Raw genomic sequence first — 16,089 nt, forward strand, 5'->3', positions numbered from 1 at the left:
AACACTTTAATTTCTCATATAACCTTGTATAGTTTTTATTAATCATTGCTTTTGTGTTGCTTACACATGAAAGTTTCTCTGATAGACGGTGTTTATTTAAATGGTATTTCAGTGAATAGTAAAATTAATAGTAACAGTTTCCCATTTTTTTCTTATGTCTGCTATATTTTTTCTTTTGAGCACATGCAGAATAAAAAGTAGCTGTTACCAATAAGTTCACATTGATAAGGACAGAATATAAATGTTATCAATTTTAGCCTGACATATTTTGTAGTGCTGTCTGTGATACTAGATACTTCTCAGAACATTTTTCCTCAGGTGACGGCACTGTTAGCTCCAAATATATTCACATATTTATCCCATTTAAGCATGTAAACTTAGTGAGGTGTTCTTTGTGATTTTTTGTGTTAAGTTAATTATAGTTTGTTTACCCTTCGGTAGCATGCTGTGAGGAGCATGGCAATGTAACACAGAAGCTTTTGACAGTACTGATGAATGGCAAGGGACAGAGATATTGGCAGAATGTTCTCTAGTGCTCTGTCTGGAACTGTTTTCCTAAATAATTCAGAGAGTTGAAATTCGATGAAATCATTTCCATTTTAAGAATGGGTGGAAGGGGTAAATGAGTGAAGACTCCAGTATGGGAAGAGTTGTGTTCATATTGTTAAACAGACAAGATAGCATCCTGTTTCATTGTTCTTGTGGAAATTCTTTGTATGCATCCGATTCAGCTTCGTGCAGGCAGCTACCTCCTCAGTGACCAGCTTTCTTGATCTGCATGTGGCACCCTGCCAGTGCCAGCTTTCTCCTCCTCACACCCTTTCCCCACACATTGACTCTTACACTCAAGTGATTGCATATTTCCAGGAGGATTGTATGGAAGGAATGCTGAAAGCCCACCTACAAGTATGTGGCTGACAATCAGATGTTTAGTACTTACATCGGACATTTACAGTACATGACATCTGTAGGGCAGTAACCAGTGGTCACTTTAGGTGGTAGGCAGCTAAAGTGGAACAGGTTTGCCATTAGATAAGATCATCCATGGTTTTATCCTTTTAAAGGACTTACCCTTTCAGAAAGGTGATAGTGTATATACTACACGTGTTAGTCTGGGGGAGTATATATAGTCAGCTATACTCATTCATTCTTCCAGGACTTTGTTGAGCCCCAGGTGGCATCTGACTGATGAACTGGTGTCATGCGAATGTTATGGGGGAAAACGGAATATTTATGATACCATAAATCTGTCATTCTTAATGGCAGCTGCCTACAAAAACTCTTTGCAGGAATGAATCTGCTCTCTGGGACTCTTTGTTCTTTGACATATCAAGCGTAACAGAAATGGCTTTCTGGTGTTAGTCTAATTATGTGCAACTACTAAGTAAGTTCCTGTATTGCTTCCATGTTTTATGATTTGTTTTCAAGGTTGTATAGCAGCTAGAATAGCCAAAACTATTGGGTTGATATTTCAGAATAGGTTTTTTTTCCTTTTGCATTTTTTCTGCTCACAGAGAGAGTGTATACAACATAAACTTGGGTGAGAATACTTGTCTGGCATGCAAGTGCAAAACTACTGCATAGAACAATTGCTTTTAAAAGCAGGGTGGTGGTGGGGACCAAACAGATCCAGCACCAGCTGTAATACCCTGATTTCTCACCGAAAATGAAAATGTTTTGCAGTAAAACCACAGCTATATTTGATCTTGCTCATATATATGTGCAGACACCTTTTGCCTCAGCCCTGCTTCTCCCTCCATTCATTTTTTCTCATGTCTGCCTCTTAAATGTAATGCAGTTTTGAGTTGTGCAAGCCAAAGTTAGAAAAACCTGGAGCTCTACTGCACACAGGTATAATGTCGCACACAGCTTAGGGCAAAGGAGAATTTTTTAAATTATAGTTGTAGAGATCCTGGAGACATTTAAAAATGAGCAGTAAAAAGTACATGAATAGGGAGTATTTATTTGGATTCCAGTTTCTTTAAATGTAGCTGTTAAGATGTTTGATTAGATTTTGTACTCAATATGGCATATTGAGTAAAAGATCTAATGTTGTCTAACATCTGTTGTTAATACAGCCTGCCACCTGGAAATTAATGAATAGATACTCATGGGATATCCAGAAAAAAATGTGCGGTTAGAACCATCACTACTACTTTGAAGGGAGAGCAAAATAATTTAAGAATGTCATGGCTTCTCCACGTAAACAGATACAACTTAATTTGAATTTGAGTGACAAAATTGTACTTCATAATGGAAGTTTGAGGCATACAATTAATTTTATGAGATTAAGAAGAAAAAAAAGCCTGCCTCAGAGTACATTGATTTAAAAGTACTTGAGTGGTCTCACTGTGTGGTGCAGTGACCCTGTGGGAGAGCCACGTTAGACTTCCCAGCAGGAGGCCAGTACGTGGAGCGGTCATCCCAACACGGAGCAGGCCGCAGCCTGCACTGGCGCATGCGGTCTCTTGTCCGCTGCAGAGCTGAGTGGTTGCTTGTGGTTCTGCTCCCGATGGTTTTTAGGCCCTGTATTTGTAGCAACAACCTTTGCCCTGTAGAAGACCTTAGGATAGTCTTTTCCTAGGGGAAAATGGGCAGTGTATGCTGCTCCAAAAATGTTGTGAGAGTAGGGTGGCCCACTTCATACCTTTCTAGTTAATACAAAATAAATTTTATCCAACTAGAGCCGCTACAGACCTTTTTCAAATCCTTTGAAATTTTGCAGCTGGTTTTTCTGTCTGCTTAACCAAAAGTCTGGGTAGCAGCAGGTGGGTCATTTTTGGAGGTTCCCTCCACTGAGGTGTGGGCAGCTAGTGCATATTTCTGTCATTTTCTGACCCCCTCTGATATAAGGACCTCAACAACCTTATCCTTTGGATTGTCATGGCATTGTGTGCTGAATGCCTTCAGTCATGTTTTTGCTAATAATCCTTTTCTTGTTCACATTAAGTAAAAACATTTTTGAAAAGAAGGATGCTTCTCAGAGTAACAGTGGCCAACTCTTGAATATCAAGTCTGTTTAATTATGCTGCTCATCTATTTTTGCGTGCTTCAGTTGGCAAGAAGCTCTGTTTGCAAATGTAATTCATGTATTTGATGTGGACTTGGATGTGATCTTTAATGAAGATCATGATCATGGCTTCATATAAGAGTATGAATGAATATGAACAGAAAAACAATCTGTCTAGTAGATCCTAAAAAGATGTGATTTATATAAATATATATATATATAAATATAAAATATAAAGCTTTTTCTTGTGACTTTTTTTGTCTCTGTCCTTGAGCATATGCATGATTTTGAGTGTCAGCTGAGTAACTGAGCAGGTAAGAGCTGAGCCCTCTTACCTCAGAAGAGTTAAGACCTCTGCTGTGCCAGCCGGTAGCAGATAGATATGCATTGTTAGAACTGCCAGTACAGAGCCGTGTTTGTTAGCTTTGGTTTTATCAAATCGCACGTCTTGGTTTGGAAGCCCCATAGCACGATCCCTGTTTGCCAATCAGGCATCATTCATATGAGTGCTCGCTTGTATGGGAATTAAACTGCACAGGGTCTCAGGTGCTGGGAAAGCTCCCTGTGATTAGAAGAAGTATATTATGTGTTGTGTCACAGGTTGGAAGATTAATGAATAATTGTTAAAACACTGAAAGCACTTTAAAGTGCTATGTAATGCTGAGAGATAACGCTGGAAGTAGAAAATAATAAGTGAGCAGCCATAATTGAAGTAGAAGTTCATTTCTAAGAAGCCCTTACAGATTATGTATTTTAGAAGGAAATGAAAAACTAAAGCTATCATAGCAGTATTTGTTTTATGGTGATTGTACAGTTTTCAACGTAAATATTTAAAATGCAGTTGTTGGCAATGACATATTAATTTAGTTTAACTGCTGTTTTTCCCCATATCTTCCATGAGTTTTTGATGTTGATGAGTGAACTTTCTTCGCTATTTTATTAATATTGGAGATATCAGTAATCATGGCACTGTGGTTAATAAATACAAACTGGGAGATTAGACAAGTGTGCTTTAAATTGTTTTGCAGATTAACAGGCACCACTTAGGCTGGAGTTCTCTTATGACTTTAATCTTGCTGTGGGCACAAAAGAGGATTAAACTATTACTAGATGGCTGGAATTATTTGATTTCCCCCACCCCACTGTGAGGACCACAAATCAAAACTGTAACCGACAAATTAGAAGTGCATACTCCTAATAAAAGCTCTGAGGATGTATTTTATGCCGTGATTTACTTGTGATGCACATAAATTTGTTCTGAAATAAAACTTTATTGTGTGTTTTCTCATAAGAATTGAAATGACTACCCAATTTTAAATTGTCAGTAAAGCCAAATTCTTACGGAGTGCCTCTAAGAAATATATAAAGTGCTGTTGACATGGGGTCCTGCCTAGTAGAATTTGGCTTTTCCATAGTTTCCTTGTCCTTTGGTTTGAGATATTATTATTTTTTCTGAAATAAGAAGTAGGTGATCTTGGGTCTGAGGTTAGTCTTGGATTTCAAAGACCTCCTTTTTGAAATGTGGATCTTTTCTTTTTTCAGGTATGAATACTGGTTTTCAACATAGACCCTACCATAAATATAGGTATCTTGAGAAACAAAAAATAAAAGCTTTAGTATTGCAATGAAAGAAATGTTCATTCAAATGGAGAATAATCAAGAAAATAATCTTGGAAATCTACACCCCAAAACATGTAACATTCACCCCAATGACCTAATAATGATGCAGGGCACTGCACTGACAAGCAGCAGTTGTGCTTCACTTCTCTGCTAGTGCTTGCTGACCCCTAAGACTTCTAGAGGTGGATAAATCCACAGAGAGATATGCACAGGACTTCCCCAAGCTGCTGTCTGCCAGAAAGCCCCAGGATCCTAAGTGATATTTTATATCATGTCCGCTGCAATAAATAGACCAAAATGGGCCTAGAGCACTGTGAAATTCCAGAGAGAATTAAGCAGGGATTAATCTGAAATATGATAGCTGCCACTTTAACGGACTCATTGGAATACAGAACTTGTAACTTTTGATTTTTGTGTGATTACATATGGATATTTTGCACTTCTGTGATACAAACGCACACCACCTGTCTCAGGTTGCGTTAGAACATCCCCTGTAGGAAAGCTTTTGTACGTATTGATTTTTAAGGTTTTGCATCCTTTCCTGAAGCCCTGTGTGGAATAAGATGTTGGTGTAGACTGAAGAATTGACCTCTTTCCTGCTTGGGAATTTCTACATTCCTGACTGTAATGCTGCTACGTTTATACTGTGTGCATTGCTTTTTCTGGATTCTGAGTTTAACTCAAAGCTTTCTGTACCAATATTCTTATCCTTATTCAGGACACCGGCACAAAGGGGAGTTCTGCTGGAAGAGGACTGGAGGGTTGGATTATAATGATATTTATCATAGTGTTTTCCATGTGAAATGTTAATACGTGATGTTTAAAATCTTGTTTCTGTTCTGATGTGACATTTTAAAATTAGACCATTCTTAATCTAATTACTACTTCAGCTTTAATACTTTTTATTTCTTGCATAAAACTCATTTTAATTGCAATAACAAGTACTGTATGTTTTATGAAACACCTTCACTGAAACTCTTGGATACTTTCCATTATGGTCTCTGTAGACCCATCCAGTTTGAAAATACACTGCTTTATCCTCTCCTTAATTACAGTACTTGGAGCAACTTTCTGTTAACTGTTTCTTAAGTTCTGCAGAATAATGAGTCTACCAGAACTAGAGAGAGTACAGCAGAAAACTGTTCACAGGAGGAAGCTTGCTGTTGCTTAGCTACCTATCTTTTTAATTTGGGATCTCCAGCAACTCAATAATGACTAGCCCTTAAGCTGCTAAATGCATTTGTTCATGACGCATTGTACCATTTTGTATGTGTATTTCACCTGTGTGTTACAGCTATTATTGTAGGGGGAAAGAGGGCGTTTATAATGGGGTTGTATTTTACCATAAATCACAAAACCTAAATATGTCAATTATATAAGCAGTACTTAGCAAAGTTCTTATGTGTGTTCTGCTATAGTGAAATTCAGAATGAGTCAAAAAGCTACTGCCTCTGCTCCTCCAGATCAGTCCCAAATAAGAGTTATGCATAATTTGTAAGTACTGCAACTAGTCTGTAGTCTTTCAATCATACACATTCTGACATCAATTTAGGCACCATAAAGCTATATAACTAATTGCAAATTTAAATACTGCAACACTTAATATTTTTTGTCCATATTTAGCAATTTATCACAAGTGAGAAAATGCCTGAATTTCAAAAATTGCCTTTCACAGAAATTTACTGGAATAAGACCCTGAATTAGGCCCTGTTCATGTGATAAGTACTGATTTTTTTTTTATTATTATTTTTATTTTTAGGAATCTGGGAGAAACTTTGTATTCACTAATGCTTTCTGATCAATCCTAAAAGTGATACAAAGGGCCAGTTTATCTAGGGATTGCTTATGGCCACAGAACTGGTATAAGCATAGAAATAAACCATCTTTTCTAAATCTGTTTCCAGTATGTGCAGGTAAAATAGGAAACCTTTCCATTCGCTATTGAAATACTTCTGATTTTAATAGCTTTTCCCACTAGGAGACATCTCAGTGATGTTTCCCCGCCCTCCTGAGAAAAATTCTATAGGTGAAGAAGTTTCTGCACCAGGCAGCCTCCCTGCAGAGGCTCGCCTGTGCTCTGCAGGAGGCCATCCCGGCCTGGCCTCTGACTTCAGGGTGAATCACCTCAGGCGGTGCTGTGCCTGCTGGGTGTGATTCCACCCTTCCAAGCCCACACAGGTGTGCAGGAATTGCTTTTGGCATTGACACAGCTGCGCCAAGAGGGAAGAATTGCTGGGTGAGCTGTTACAGCTGTGCTGGCCGAAAGCTCTGGCAGCATATGTTACAAGTACAGTTCCCTGACATTAACTTCCAGAAGCAGGGGCTCCATCCTAAATCCAGAGGGGTGCGATTCACAGGTGTGACAGGCAGCTTTTCCTAAAGGAACCCTGGTGCTTAGCTGATGTGCCCAGCTGGACAGAGATGTGTTACTGAAGTTTTCTATGTAACATTTGTTATGATTTTAAATGGATGAATTTGTCAAGTCAAAAGCTTGTCATGCTTAATTACATTTTTACGTCAATGATGAACTTTCTTGGGAATCTATGATGAAGTTAATTTAAAGAAACCTGCTTCTTTCAGCACTTACAGGTATACTTTAAAGGTTTAGATGTGAATCTGTGTAATCTCATTTTAGGCATTCAGAAAGCTTTGATGTTTGTATGTCCCCAGTGTAAAATACTTGCATATTTCTATATAATTTTGTGCACAATTAACCTCACTATTGACTTCCAGATGTACAGTAGAGTTGCATCTCTCTGCCCTTTTATTGTGGTTTAATATTTACATGTAGATTCCAGTTTCCAGGTCTGTGGATCTTTTTTGTTAAGATAATTTATTTTTAAGATGGCCAAGTATGTAGCTCTTGTATAGCCTCAAATATTTTTTGTGGTACCTTCATGCTTTTAACAGTAATATATCTTTCAGAATTTAACGCTGGCTTTAAGCTGGTAATTTTTATGTCCTTGATATCTCAGTGTAGAGACATTACTGCACTGGCCTTTGTTTCCTTGTGGAATTTCATGGAGGAGCTTTAAATACATGGCATGACAAAATGGAAAACCATACTCATAGATCACCTTATAAATATTTATTCATATAAATTCTTTAAAGAAATTAAATTACGTGTCCTATACAAAATAGGAGAGAGAGGCTTTTAGTGTCACTGACTGCAAATTGAAGTCATTTGTCTAGAAGGGTCAGATGCCACTTTGTGGTAAGGAATTTGTCTGAGATCCAAGAAAGGAAAGATTGATAGTACAAAGAGATTGATGAAACGGGCACTGCAATATGCATACGAAGTTATGGGTTAATTAGGAGGATTTAAACAAGAAAGTTCCTCTGTGTGGAGAAGTGTCATGTGCTGTTATTTTCAGAAGTGAGGTGTGCTGGCAGCCTTTTTGAACGTTCAGAGTCGATTTCCTGAGATCTTTATATGGAGATGGCTGGTTGTGAAATCAGTGAGGTGGCAAATTACCAATATCACGTCCATTGCAGCTGATGGTTGCTTCTTAGGAAATTGAGTGGTTTGCGTGCATATATATACCATCTTTGGTATGTTACTAATATAAATTATAATGCTTCTTCTGTGATTCCAGTATCAGAGGAAACAAAAAATCATTAATATTTCTGGGTATCAGCTTCTTTGGATGTCTTGGGGGACATAGCTCTTGTTCCACTTTCAAGTGCAATCATGGTACTTATGCTAAAAAATTAAAGCTGTAACTATGTCGCTTAGAGAATGGGAGCTGAAAATCCAGAAATACTGTTTTTTTGTTGATAGAAAAGCTGTTTTGAAACAACAGATGCTGCAAACAGTTCCTTATTGCCTTAAAGTTCACCAGCCACTTGGTGTGTTTAGTGGAGAACAGCAAGGCAGGCTTTTATAAGCAGATACATGCAGAAATTGAAACAGTACCATCTTTTTTAAGTTATTCACATGGCTGAAAGAGAATTTTAAATTTGACTTAAATGCAACAAAGCTAAAATACTCGGTGTGCCCCTTGTGCCTCATTCTGTATGAGGACAGAATAGAGCAAATCATTCAGCAAGGCAGGAATAAAAAAGTCAGAAAGTACAGTATTTATTATTGTAAAAGCAAATCACTTCTGTCTGCAAAGCAGACCTGTAAAGCATAACTGCTGAAGCAAGAGTTGACATAGGCATGAGGGACTGAATTATACCTCTAAATACTGTAATTCTTATACTTTTGTCATGATATTCTTAACTAAAATTTTGTGTTCATACAGATTCACCTTGCTGCTTAGCCTTAGAGCTGCTGCATGCCCCAAGATCTATCTCCCAGAATCCATTTCTCACAGAATATGGAGTATCTGAAAGTTTTGTCAATATGAGAAGAGGAAGAAGGGGACAGATGAGTTTTATCTCGCCTTACTGTTAAGTGTGTGATAGAAAAAGCCTTAACAGATTGCAGTGAATTTCTTCTTACTGAAGATGAAAAAATTGTTGAAGGGGCAGGTATTTGAATTGCAGAATACATTTCTACATTAAGGAAAAGCAGTTAGACTCAGTGAGGCCTCTGGGAAATGTGATTGACATTAAAAACAATCCTATTTTGTGTTACGATATTCCTTTAATAATGAATCATAGCTTTTTATATGTTTAGATATCTGTTTATTTAAAAAATTCTGAATACAGAAGGAGCTGTAGAAAACATTCTGGGTAGTGGAAAAACAATACCTTCTCTTCTCTCTCATGTTTTCACTTGCAGGAACTGTTTTTCATACTCGTAAAATTCTTCTCTTGTATTAACATGAAACCAGATATGAGAAATTCTGTCCAAAGAAGTGAGTTTAAACATGTCCCACAATGCCGATGTGCACCATCAGAGTAGCATCATGGGCACAGCTGTAGTGGCCTTTTGTGGTATTTAACCTCCCTGCTTGAGCATCCACTCTCTTCCCATCAGCATTTACACCACATCAAGAAGAAAGATGCTTCCTCTGTATGAAGAAATGCAGCTTAATGGTGTTTTTCTCTGCTGCCAGGAGTTTTACTTTTTTTGCACTTGATAAAACACTGTGCCTGTTTAATATGGAGACTAAGTATGAAATCTTTGTTTTTCTCTCCTTGTTTGTTCTTTTTTTCAGAAGCCAAAACAAAAGGACTGGCATCCTCCTGGAGGATTTATTCTAGGACTCTGGGCATTGATTATCATGGTTTTCTTCAAAACATATGGAATCAAGCACATGAAACACATCTTCTGAATCTGAGCAAGCAAGATGACTGCTTCTTTGCGTTGACTGCTTCTTTGGATTCCCTGGTGTCATTTGAGTTCCCTGTATGTGTATTATGGTTGTAGCGAAAACAGTGTTGCAATCTCACTTCAAATGTTTTTTTGAAGTTATGTCTTCTCTTCCTTTTTCTGAAAAGAGTCTCACAGGTGGTTATAAAATGAGACATTTTTTTAAGTTTGTTTTAAGCATATTTTAATGCTTTTTTGAGCTTATCTTTCCAGTTAAATTTAAAAAGAAGGGGACTTAAATATCTTAACAGAATTTCTAAGGTTGACTATGAAATGTGAACGGGCAAATTCGTTCCCCCATACTTATAAGTAAATCTTAAAAGAGTCATCCTATCACTGAAGAACTAGACAGTTTGCAGAACATTATTTAGGATGTCATTTTATCAATAAAAGCTTAATCCACTTTGCAGACTTTAGCATGATGTATTGAAACCTTTCTTCAGAAAAACAAAAAATACAAGAAATACTCTAGAAAGATATTGATTTTTTTTTTCCTGCTCTGTTAAATACAACCCTAAGAACAGTCCTTTCACCTTTAGGCAATTTTGGATTTAGGATTCTATGAACTGGTGAAAGTGAAACAAAAATACATGATAACCTCACTGAAACTACTTCATAAAATGCTGAAAAGGGTGAAACTGCAACTACACCATGTCCATTAGGAACCCTTTATAGATGTCTTTACACTCTGTATGATCCAGAGTTGGCCTCTTTCAGGGTTTTTTGCACTGGATTTTTGCACAGAGCAAAACTGACTCTAGCATCAGGATGAAAAATGTTATCAGTTGTACTACTGTATTCTGTAATGTCTGAGCACTTGGAAATGAGGTTTATTGTTTAGGTCTTGTAAATTCTTTTCTGGCATATTGATTTGTTCTTCTTGGATGTGTAATGATGAATGCATACCGATAATAGAGAAGAGAACAAATTTCTGCATGTATGGAAACAATGAGGTTGTCAACTAGGTGATGCTCTTGCGGTGTGCTTTTGGAGTCTGTTCTCTATCCTGATCATAATAAAGCTGATGCATACATGGTCTAAAGTCTCTAGGAGTTACCTGTAATTGCACGTTATATCAGAGGCAATAGTGTTGTCTTAGTATATGGTATTGAGCATTTTCCTATTGCTCAGAACATACAAATCTCAGTGCTTATACATTTTTATTGTTTTTTCCTTTTTGTTCTCTTTCAGATTGACTGTGGCATCATAGCCTTGAGTTAGGGTTAGTGGCCTTGTCAGAGAGCTGTGTGTGTATGATGTGTATGTTTGTTTTGGACAGCATTTTTCACAGGCAGTAAATTCACCTAATACAAGGGTGACTTCTTAAAATGTGTAAAATTTTATCTTTCTCAGCTATTTCTAATGCAATAATCAACTAAGATCTGTTGTAGACAGACTAATAGGAATGCAGAGACATTGTATAGAAATGTATAGATGCTTTATAGAAATGAATTCTACAGAACTTGTTCTTAGAGGATTTGCTTACATTTAATTTTTTTAATCCAGCCTTTGATACTCTTTTTTTTTTGTATTTTAATGAGTATTTTTAATCACACATTTTATGTAAGTTTTGTAATACTTAAAAGTTTTGTACATGCTTTATGTAAGTTTATGTAAGCTAAGTTTTATCACATACTTAAAGATGGCTAAAGTGAAATTGATTGAGCTTTCTGCCTTACTTCAGCTGCAATTACACTTACTCAGACTCCTCTGACCTTACTCAATTTCTCTTTCCCTCTTTCCAGCCACCTTGTCCAGGATGCAATAGGTAGAAAGATCAACAGAACTCAGCTGAATTTTGCAAGTAGCAGAAGATACCGCGGTTACTGTATTTTTAAAAGATTATCTGCTTGGGGAAAAGGAGGCAATTAGGTTGGTTATTAAAATGCTATTTATGAATAGAAGCACTCAGTAAATATGCCTGTGAAGGTGATTAAATTGAAGCAAGAACAACAATTAGACTGAAATGCATCAAGCTATGGTTTGGGCATTTCTAGCATTTTTATAAGCACAAAGTAAGGAGTTGAAATAGATAGCTCTCAGAGAAACCGTAAAGTTGTCTGTGCTACATGTATGACAGTATTTTCTATACTATGGTAACTTTTATTCCTTGAGCAGTTATAGCCTGAAAGCAACCTCAGAAATGTCTCAGAATTGTCTGTAAATGTGTTTTGTGCAATTATTTATTTATTTGCTTTAAGTTAGTAATCTTTTTCCCTGACAGCCCTTCAAACACAGTTTGGGATGCGGGCTCTGGGAACAAACCAGGACATTCTTAAACACCATGTGTGCTTTTCAGGCCAGAAAGTATGCTTGTGCAGTGTAGATGCTTTCTGCGTTGTGCACAGATGATCTTTTTAATAGAATCCAGAAAACAAGCCAGATGGCAGTTCCTTTATTTTTCCTTGCATAGAAAGTTATAGAGCAGAATTAATTTCAGCATTGTGTGGGTCTACATAGAAAGGTCTGTGAACCAAGCATGCCCATGCTTGCAGGATTTTGTACATGCATGTCTGCATCTTGTACTATGTAACTGCATTGATGTGTCTTGCAATGGGTTTTGTAGGCATTGTTTAGAACACTAGAGGCAGATAAAAATTTAAAATAGTGGTTTCATTTCAGTTTTTCAGCTCTTTCAGAATCATGTGTTGAAATGCATTGCCATTATTCAACTGGAGAAATGGTAAGTTAACAGTAGGTTTATACACACTCTCATGCCTCTGCACTTCATTTGATTTCTAAATTGTCTTTAAAATGCTGTATACATTTGAGAACGGTTTTGTTTGACCATGCCCAAACATTTACATAAATGCACAACTGTAAGCCATACTTCTGTGACAGATTGAAAAGCGAGATCCCCGCAGAAATCACTGGAGAAGGAAGCCTGAGCAGTGATGAGATGATCAGCATTTGATTTGTCTGTGCCAGCCAAACACTTATATTTTTTATCTGAATATTGCCATGAAATGCTGTCTTTCTACTACAGGCAAAGATCACAGACTCATAAAAAGTGTCTTCACGAGAGTATGTCTCTTCTCTAGAGATTGGCCTGGTTTTTGTCCGTTTTTCCTGCCCCTCCTTTCCCTAAAGGCTGGTCTCCATTATTGACTAAAGGAAAACAAATGTAATCTGGTTCTAATTCTGTTGCTGAGTGTCTGCAAATTGAGTCCATTTCCATCTCTTCTTTCAGCAGTCAGGGATTTCTGTTCTCTGGTACCACATCCTGGAAACGTACTGAAAGTGAATAGATCTCATGGTCTAATGCCCCTTCAAATGGGGATCGGTAAATGTTAAAGCAGGGCTGAGTTGTATGTAGTACTAAGCCAGTGATTTGTGAAAGAGCTAAGACCAGATTCAGCTATGAACTTATCATGCATAGAGAGAATGTGCATAGTGATAAGGACAGGGAAGTGTTGTATATGGAACAATTCTGGGACAAAGCCTGGGATCATCACAAAACTCAAGTGTCCCTGTGTATAGATCTTCCAGCTTTGTCTGTCAGAGAGCTCTGTGAGACCTGTTTGACTTTTATTATGCTTTCTGGACTAATTCACCTTTGGACTGAGGACAAGCATAAAATATGTCACCCAGGACACTAACTAATCCATAAAGTTATGAACTACAGAAAATAGTGTATATAATGAAAGCGTCTTGTCCACCGTAACTAGTTCTTTACAATAATGAGCATAATAGATTTTTTGCATTTTTTGAGTGTTAAAAAGCAGGGTTTTTTTTTTTTTTCTTTTTTTAATAAAAAAGGGGGAGATGTTTCTTGTGGAAGATAACTTCTGCTGTGTGTACTCCACTGTTATCTCTACTTTACCTCTTTCCATTAACTTTTTAAAATAACATGCTATATATGGGGAAATGCATCTTCAAAGTGTGGGTGTTTTGTGTGAAAACTTGTATATGCTGTGTAATGTGCTCTGAAATCAGCATTTTCTAGCACTAATTTCACTTGCAAGTTATTTAAAATAAGTTACCTTTTCTACTCAATGAGGATTTCTGCCTTATTCAGTGATTGAATTGATAGTGTTTAAGGTTTCAGTTCAAAGTTTCTGAGGACATACTTCTCTTAATGTTCAATTGTATTGCGTCTTCTTCCCCCTCAAGTTTTAGATTGTTGTTGACGTTCCATATGTATATACATACAGCACACTGAAGCCTTGTCAATACAGCCATGTCTTTTTTGTTAACAGGCTTACTAGAGATGTGGATTGTACCAGCAGAAGTTACTTGGTAGCATTGTTTACAGGAGTACCTTGAACAAAATAAGCTACATCAGATATGGGCTGTTTCTGTAGAATAACAGCAATGCTGGCAAAGCTCTAGCAAAGATGCTTTTTCTTTTGGTATGATTTTTTTTCACACTGCTCGCTAATTCATAGCGTTGGTGACACAGCTCTGTGGAGACCAGGCAACCAGGCTATTTTATTTGGGCGATTCATGGCATGTCATACAAGTTCCTATGTCAAAGCTGATTAATTTGAAATAGCACGTGTATTTCCTTCTGTGCTTGAAAATGGACTTATTGGAATAACGCTGTCATATATTAAATGTTTGACTTGGTCCACTGGTTTTGCATGTAGCAGGCATTTTAAGTTTAGGCTCCGTGCTTTCTTTACATTTGGTTCTAATGTAATGTTACTTACTTCCTTTGTCAAATGCTTTGATTTATTTATTTACCAATGAAGAGTACCACTAAGCATTACATACTGCTGTTTGGTTTTTGTTAGCTCCTTACTATTTTTGTGTTGGTTTTCCTGTCCAGCTTATGTTTGTAACTCAAAATATTATGGCTTAAATTGTGATGATATTAGGTTCCCCTTACCTTCCCCTCCCTTCATCTTTCTAATGCAAGAGGAATGATAAACAGGATCGTCAGTATTGTTGCAGTGCATTTTAGTATTTCGTAGAGCTCTTACGCATAACCTCCTTCAGACTAGTTCCTATCTTTGCTATTTTGTTTGTTTGTTTGTTTAGAAGCTTTTCTGCATTTGCTTTTGTTGCATATTACTATACAGCTGCTTCTTCTCTGCAATATGATTTGCAATGAAGCAATCAGGGATAGCCTTTTAGTGTTTCATACACTGCTTGTCTAGAGATGTATATAATCATATTAAAAAATAAATGCTGTAGTGAGAAATGTTCCAGTTTTGTCCAACACAAAGGAACATTGAATACTAGTAATGTCTTCCAGTTTTGGCATTTTGTGCAACTTGACTACAGCAAGGATGGAAGGAGGGGAGATTATAAATGTTATCTGCTTTTCTCTATTTGTTAAAATACAAACATAACCTACGCTCTTGCCTTAAAGTCACAACAAATGTTTTCCTTATGAATTTCATTCATTCTGCTATTAATAGACTCGGATCATGCGTGTTTGGATTGTAACTAATAGGCTCTAGCCTGATCTAATCGCCAAAGTGAAGTCAGCAAAGTTCTAAAACCTTATACCCTGCTAAATATGCATTATTCCCTTTATCTTCACTATACTTAAGGAAGTATATGGTGTCCTAAAAGCTATTGATGTTATCTTAATGGTTGTCTGTCTTGGCAGTGTAAAGAAGCTGGCCGATTTAAATATCATTGAGCATCTCCTGAAGGAGATAAATCTGCTCTGAGAAATCAGAAATGATTAAGATGGCTTTCCTTGGCTGTTAAAAAGGGTCCAGTTTTGCTCTCCATCTGAGCTAAGTGCTTTGACGTTGCTTTCAGTAAAATGAAAATGCAGTTACTGTTAGATCTTGTGGCTGCTTGGCACATGCCTTTGGTCTGAGTGGGCATATTGTGAGCGTGGCAAGACTGTAACTGTGCTTCAGTGTACAAATTAATGTTCATTGTATACAGGATTTTTTTTAATTATTATTTATCTATTTATTTATATAGAGTCTAGCCCTTGTGTCCTGGTTTTGGCCAGGATAGAGTTAATTTTCCTCCTAGTAACTGGTATGGTGCTGTGTTTTGGATTTAGGATGAGAATAATGTTGATAACATACTGATGTTTTAATTGTTGCAGAGCTGTGCTTACACTAAGCCAAGGACTTTTAAGCTTCTCACACTGCCCTGCCAGTGAGGAGGCTGGGGGTTCACCAGGAGCTGGGAGGGGACAGAACCAGGAGAGCTGACCCAAACTGGCCAAAGGGATGTCCCATACCATGTGATGTCATGCAGAGCAATTATATGGGGTCTTGGG

At 37.2% G+C, this 16,089-nt stretch overlaps 1 protein-coding gene and 1 long non-coding RNA gene across 3 annotated transcripts in view; both read left to right on the plus strand.

Moving 5' to 3' along the window:
- PIGK (phosphatidylinositol glycan anchor biosynthesis class K) overlaps positions 1 to 10,938 on the plus strand; it is a 72,644-nt gene extending 61,706 nt beyond the window's left edge. For both annotated transcript variants that reach the window (XM_035538216.2, XM_050712421.1), the window contains one exon: positions 9,739 to 10,938. In XM_035538216.2, the coding sequence (XP_035394109.1) occupies positions 9,739 to 9,855 (117 nt within the window). In that variant the 3' untranslated portion in view covers positions 9,856 to 10,938. The remainder of the gene's footprint in view (positions 1 to 9,738) is intronic.
- Positions 10,939 to 11,662: 724 nt separating this feature from the next.
- LOC126913401 (uncharacterized) lies at positions 11,663 to 15,583 on the plus strand. Its single transcript, XR_007708625.1, has 3 exons — positions 11,663 to 11,765; positions 12,516 to 12,576; positions 15,454 to 15,583. It is a non-coding gene; the product is annotated as an uncharacterized LOC126913401 (long non-coding RNA).
- Positions 15,584 to 16,089: the final 506 nt, after the last annotated feature.

This window comes from Cygnus atratus, chromosome 8 (assembly GCF_013377495.2).
Source record: "Cygnus atratus isolate AKBS03 ecotype Queensland, Australia chromosome 8, CAtr_DNAZoo_HiC_assembly, whole genome shotgun sequence".
NCBI classification, from domain to species: Eukaryota; Metazoa; Chordata; class Aves; order Anseriformes; family Anatidae; genus Cygnus; species Cygnus atratus.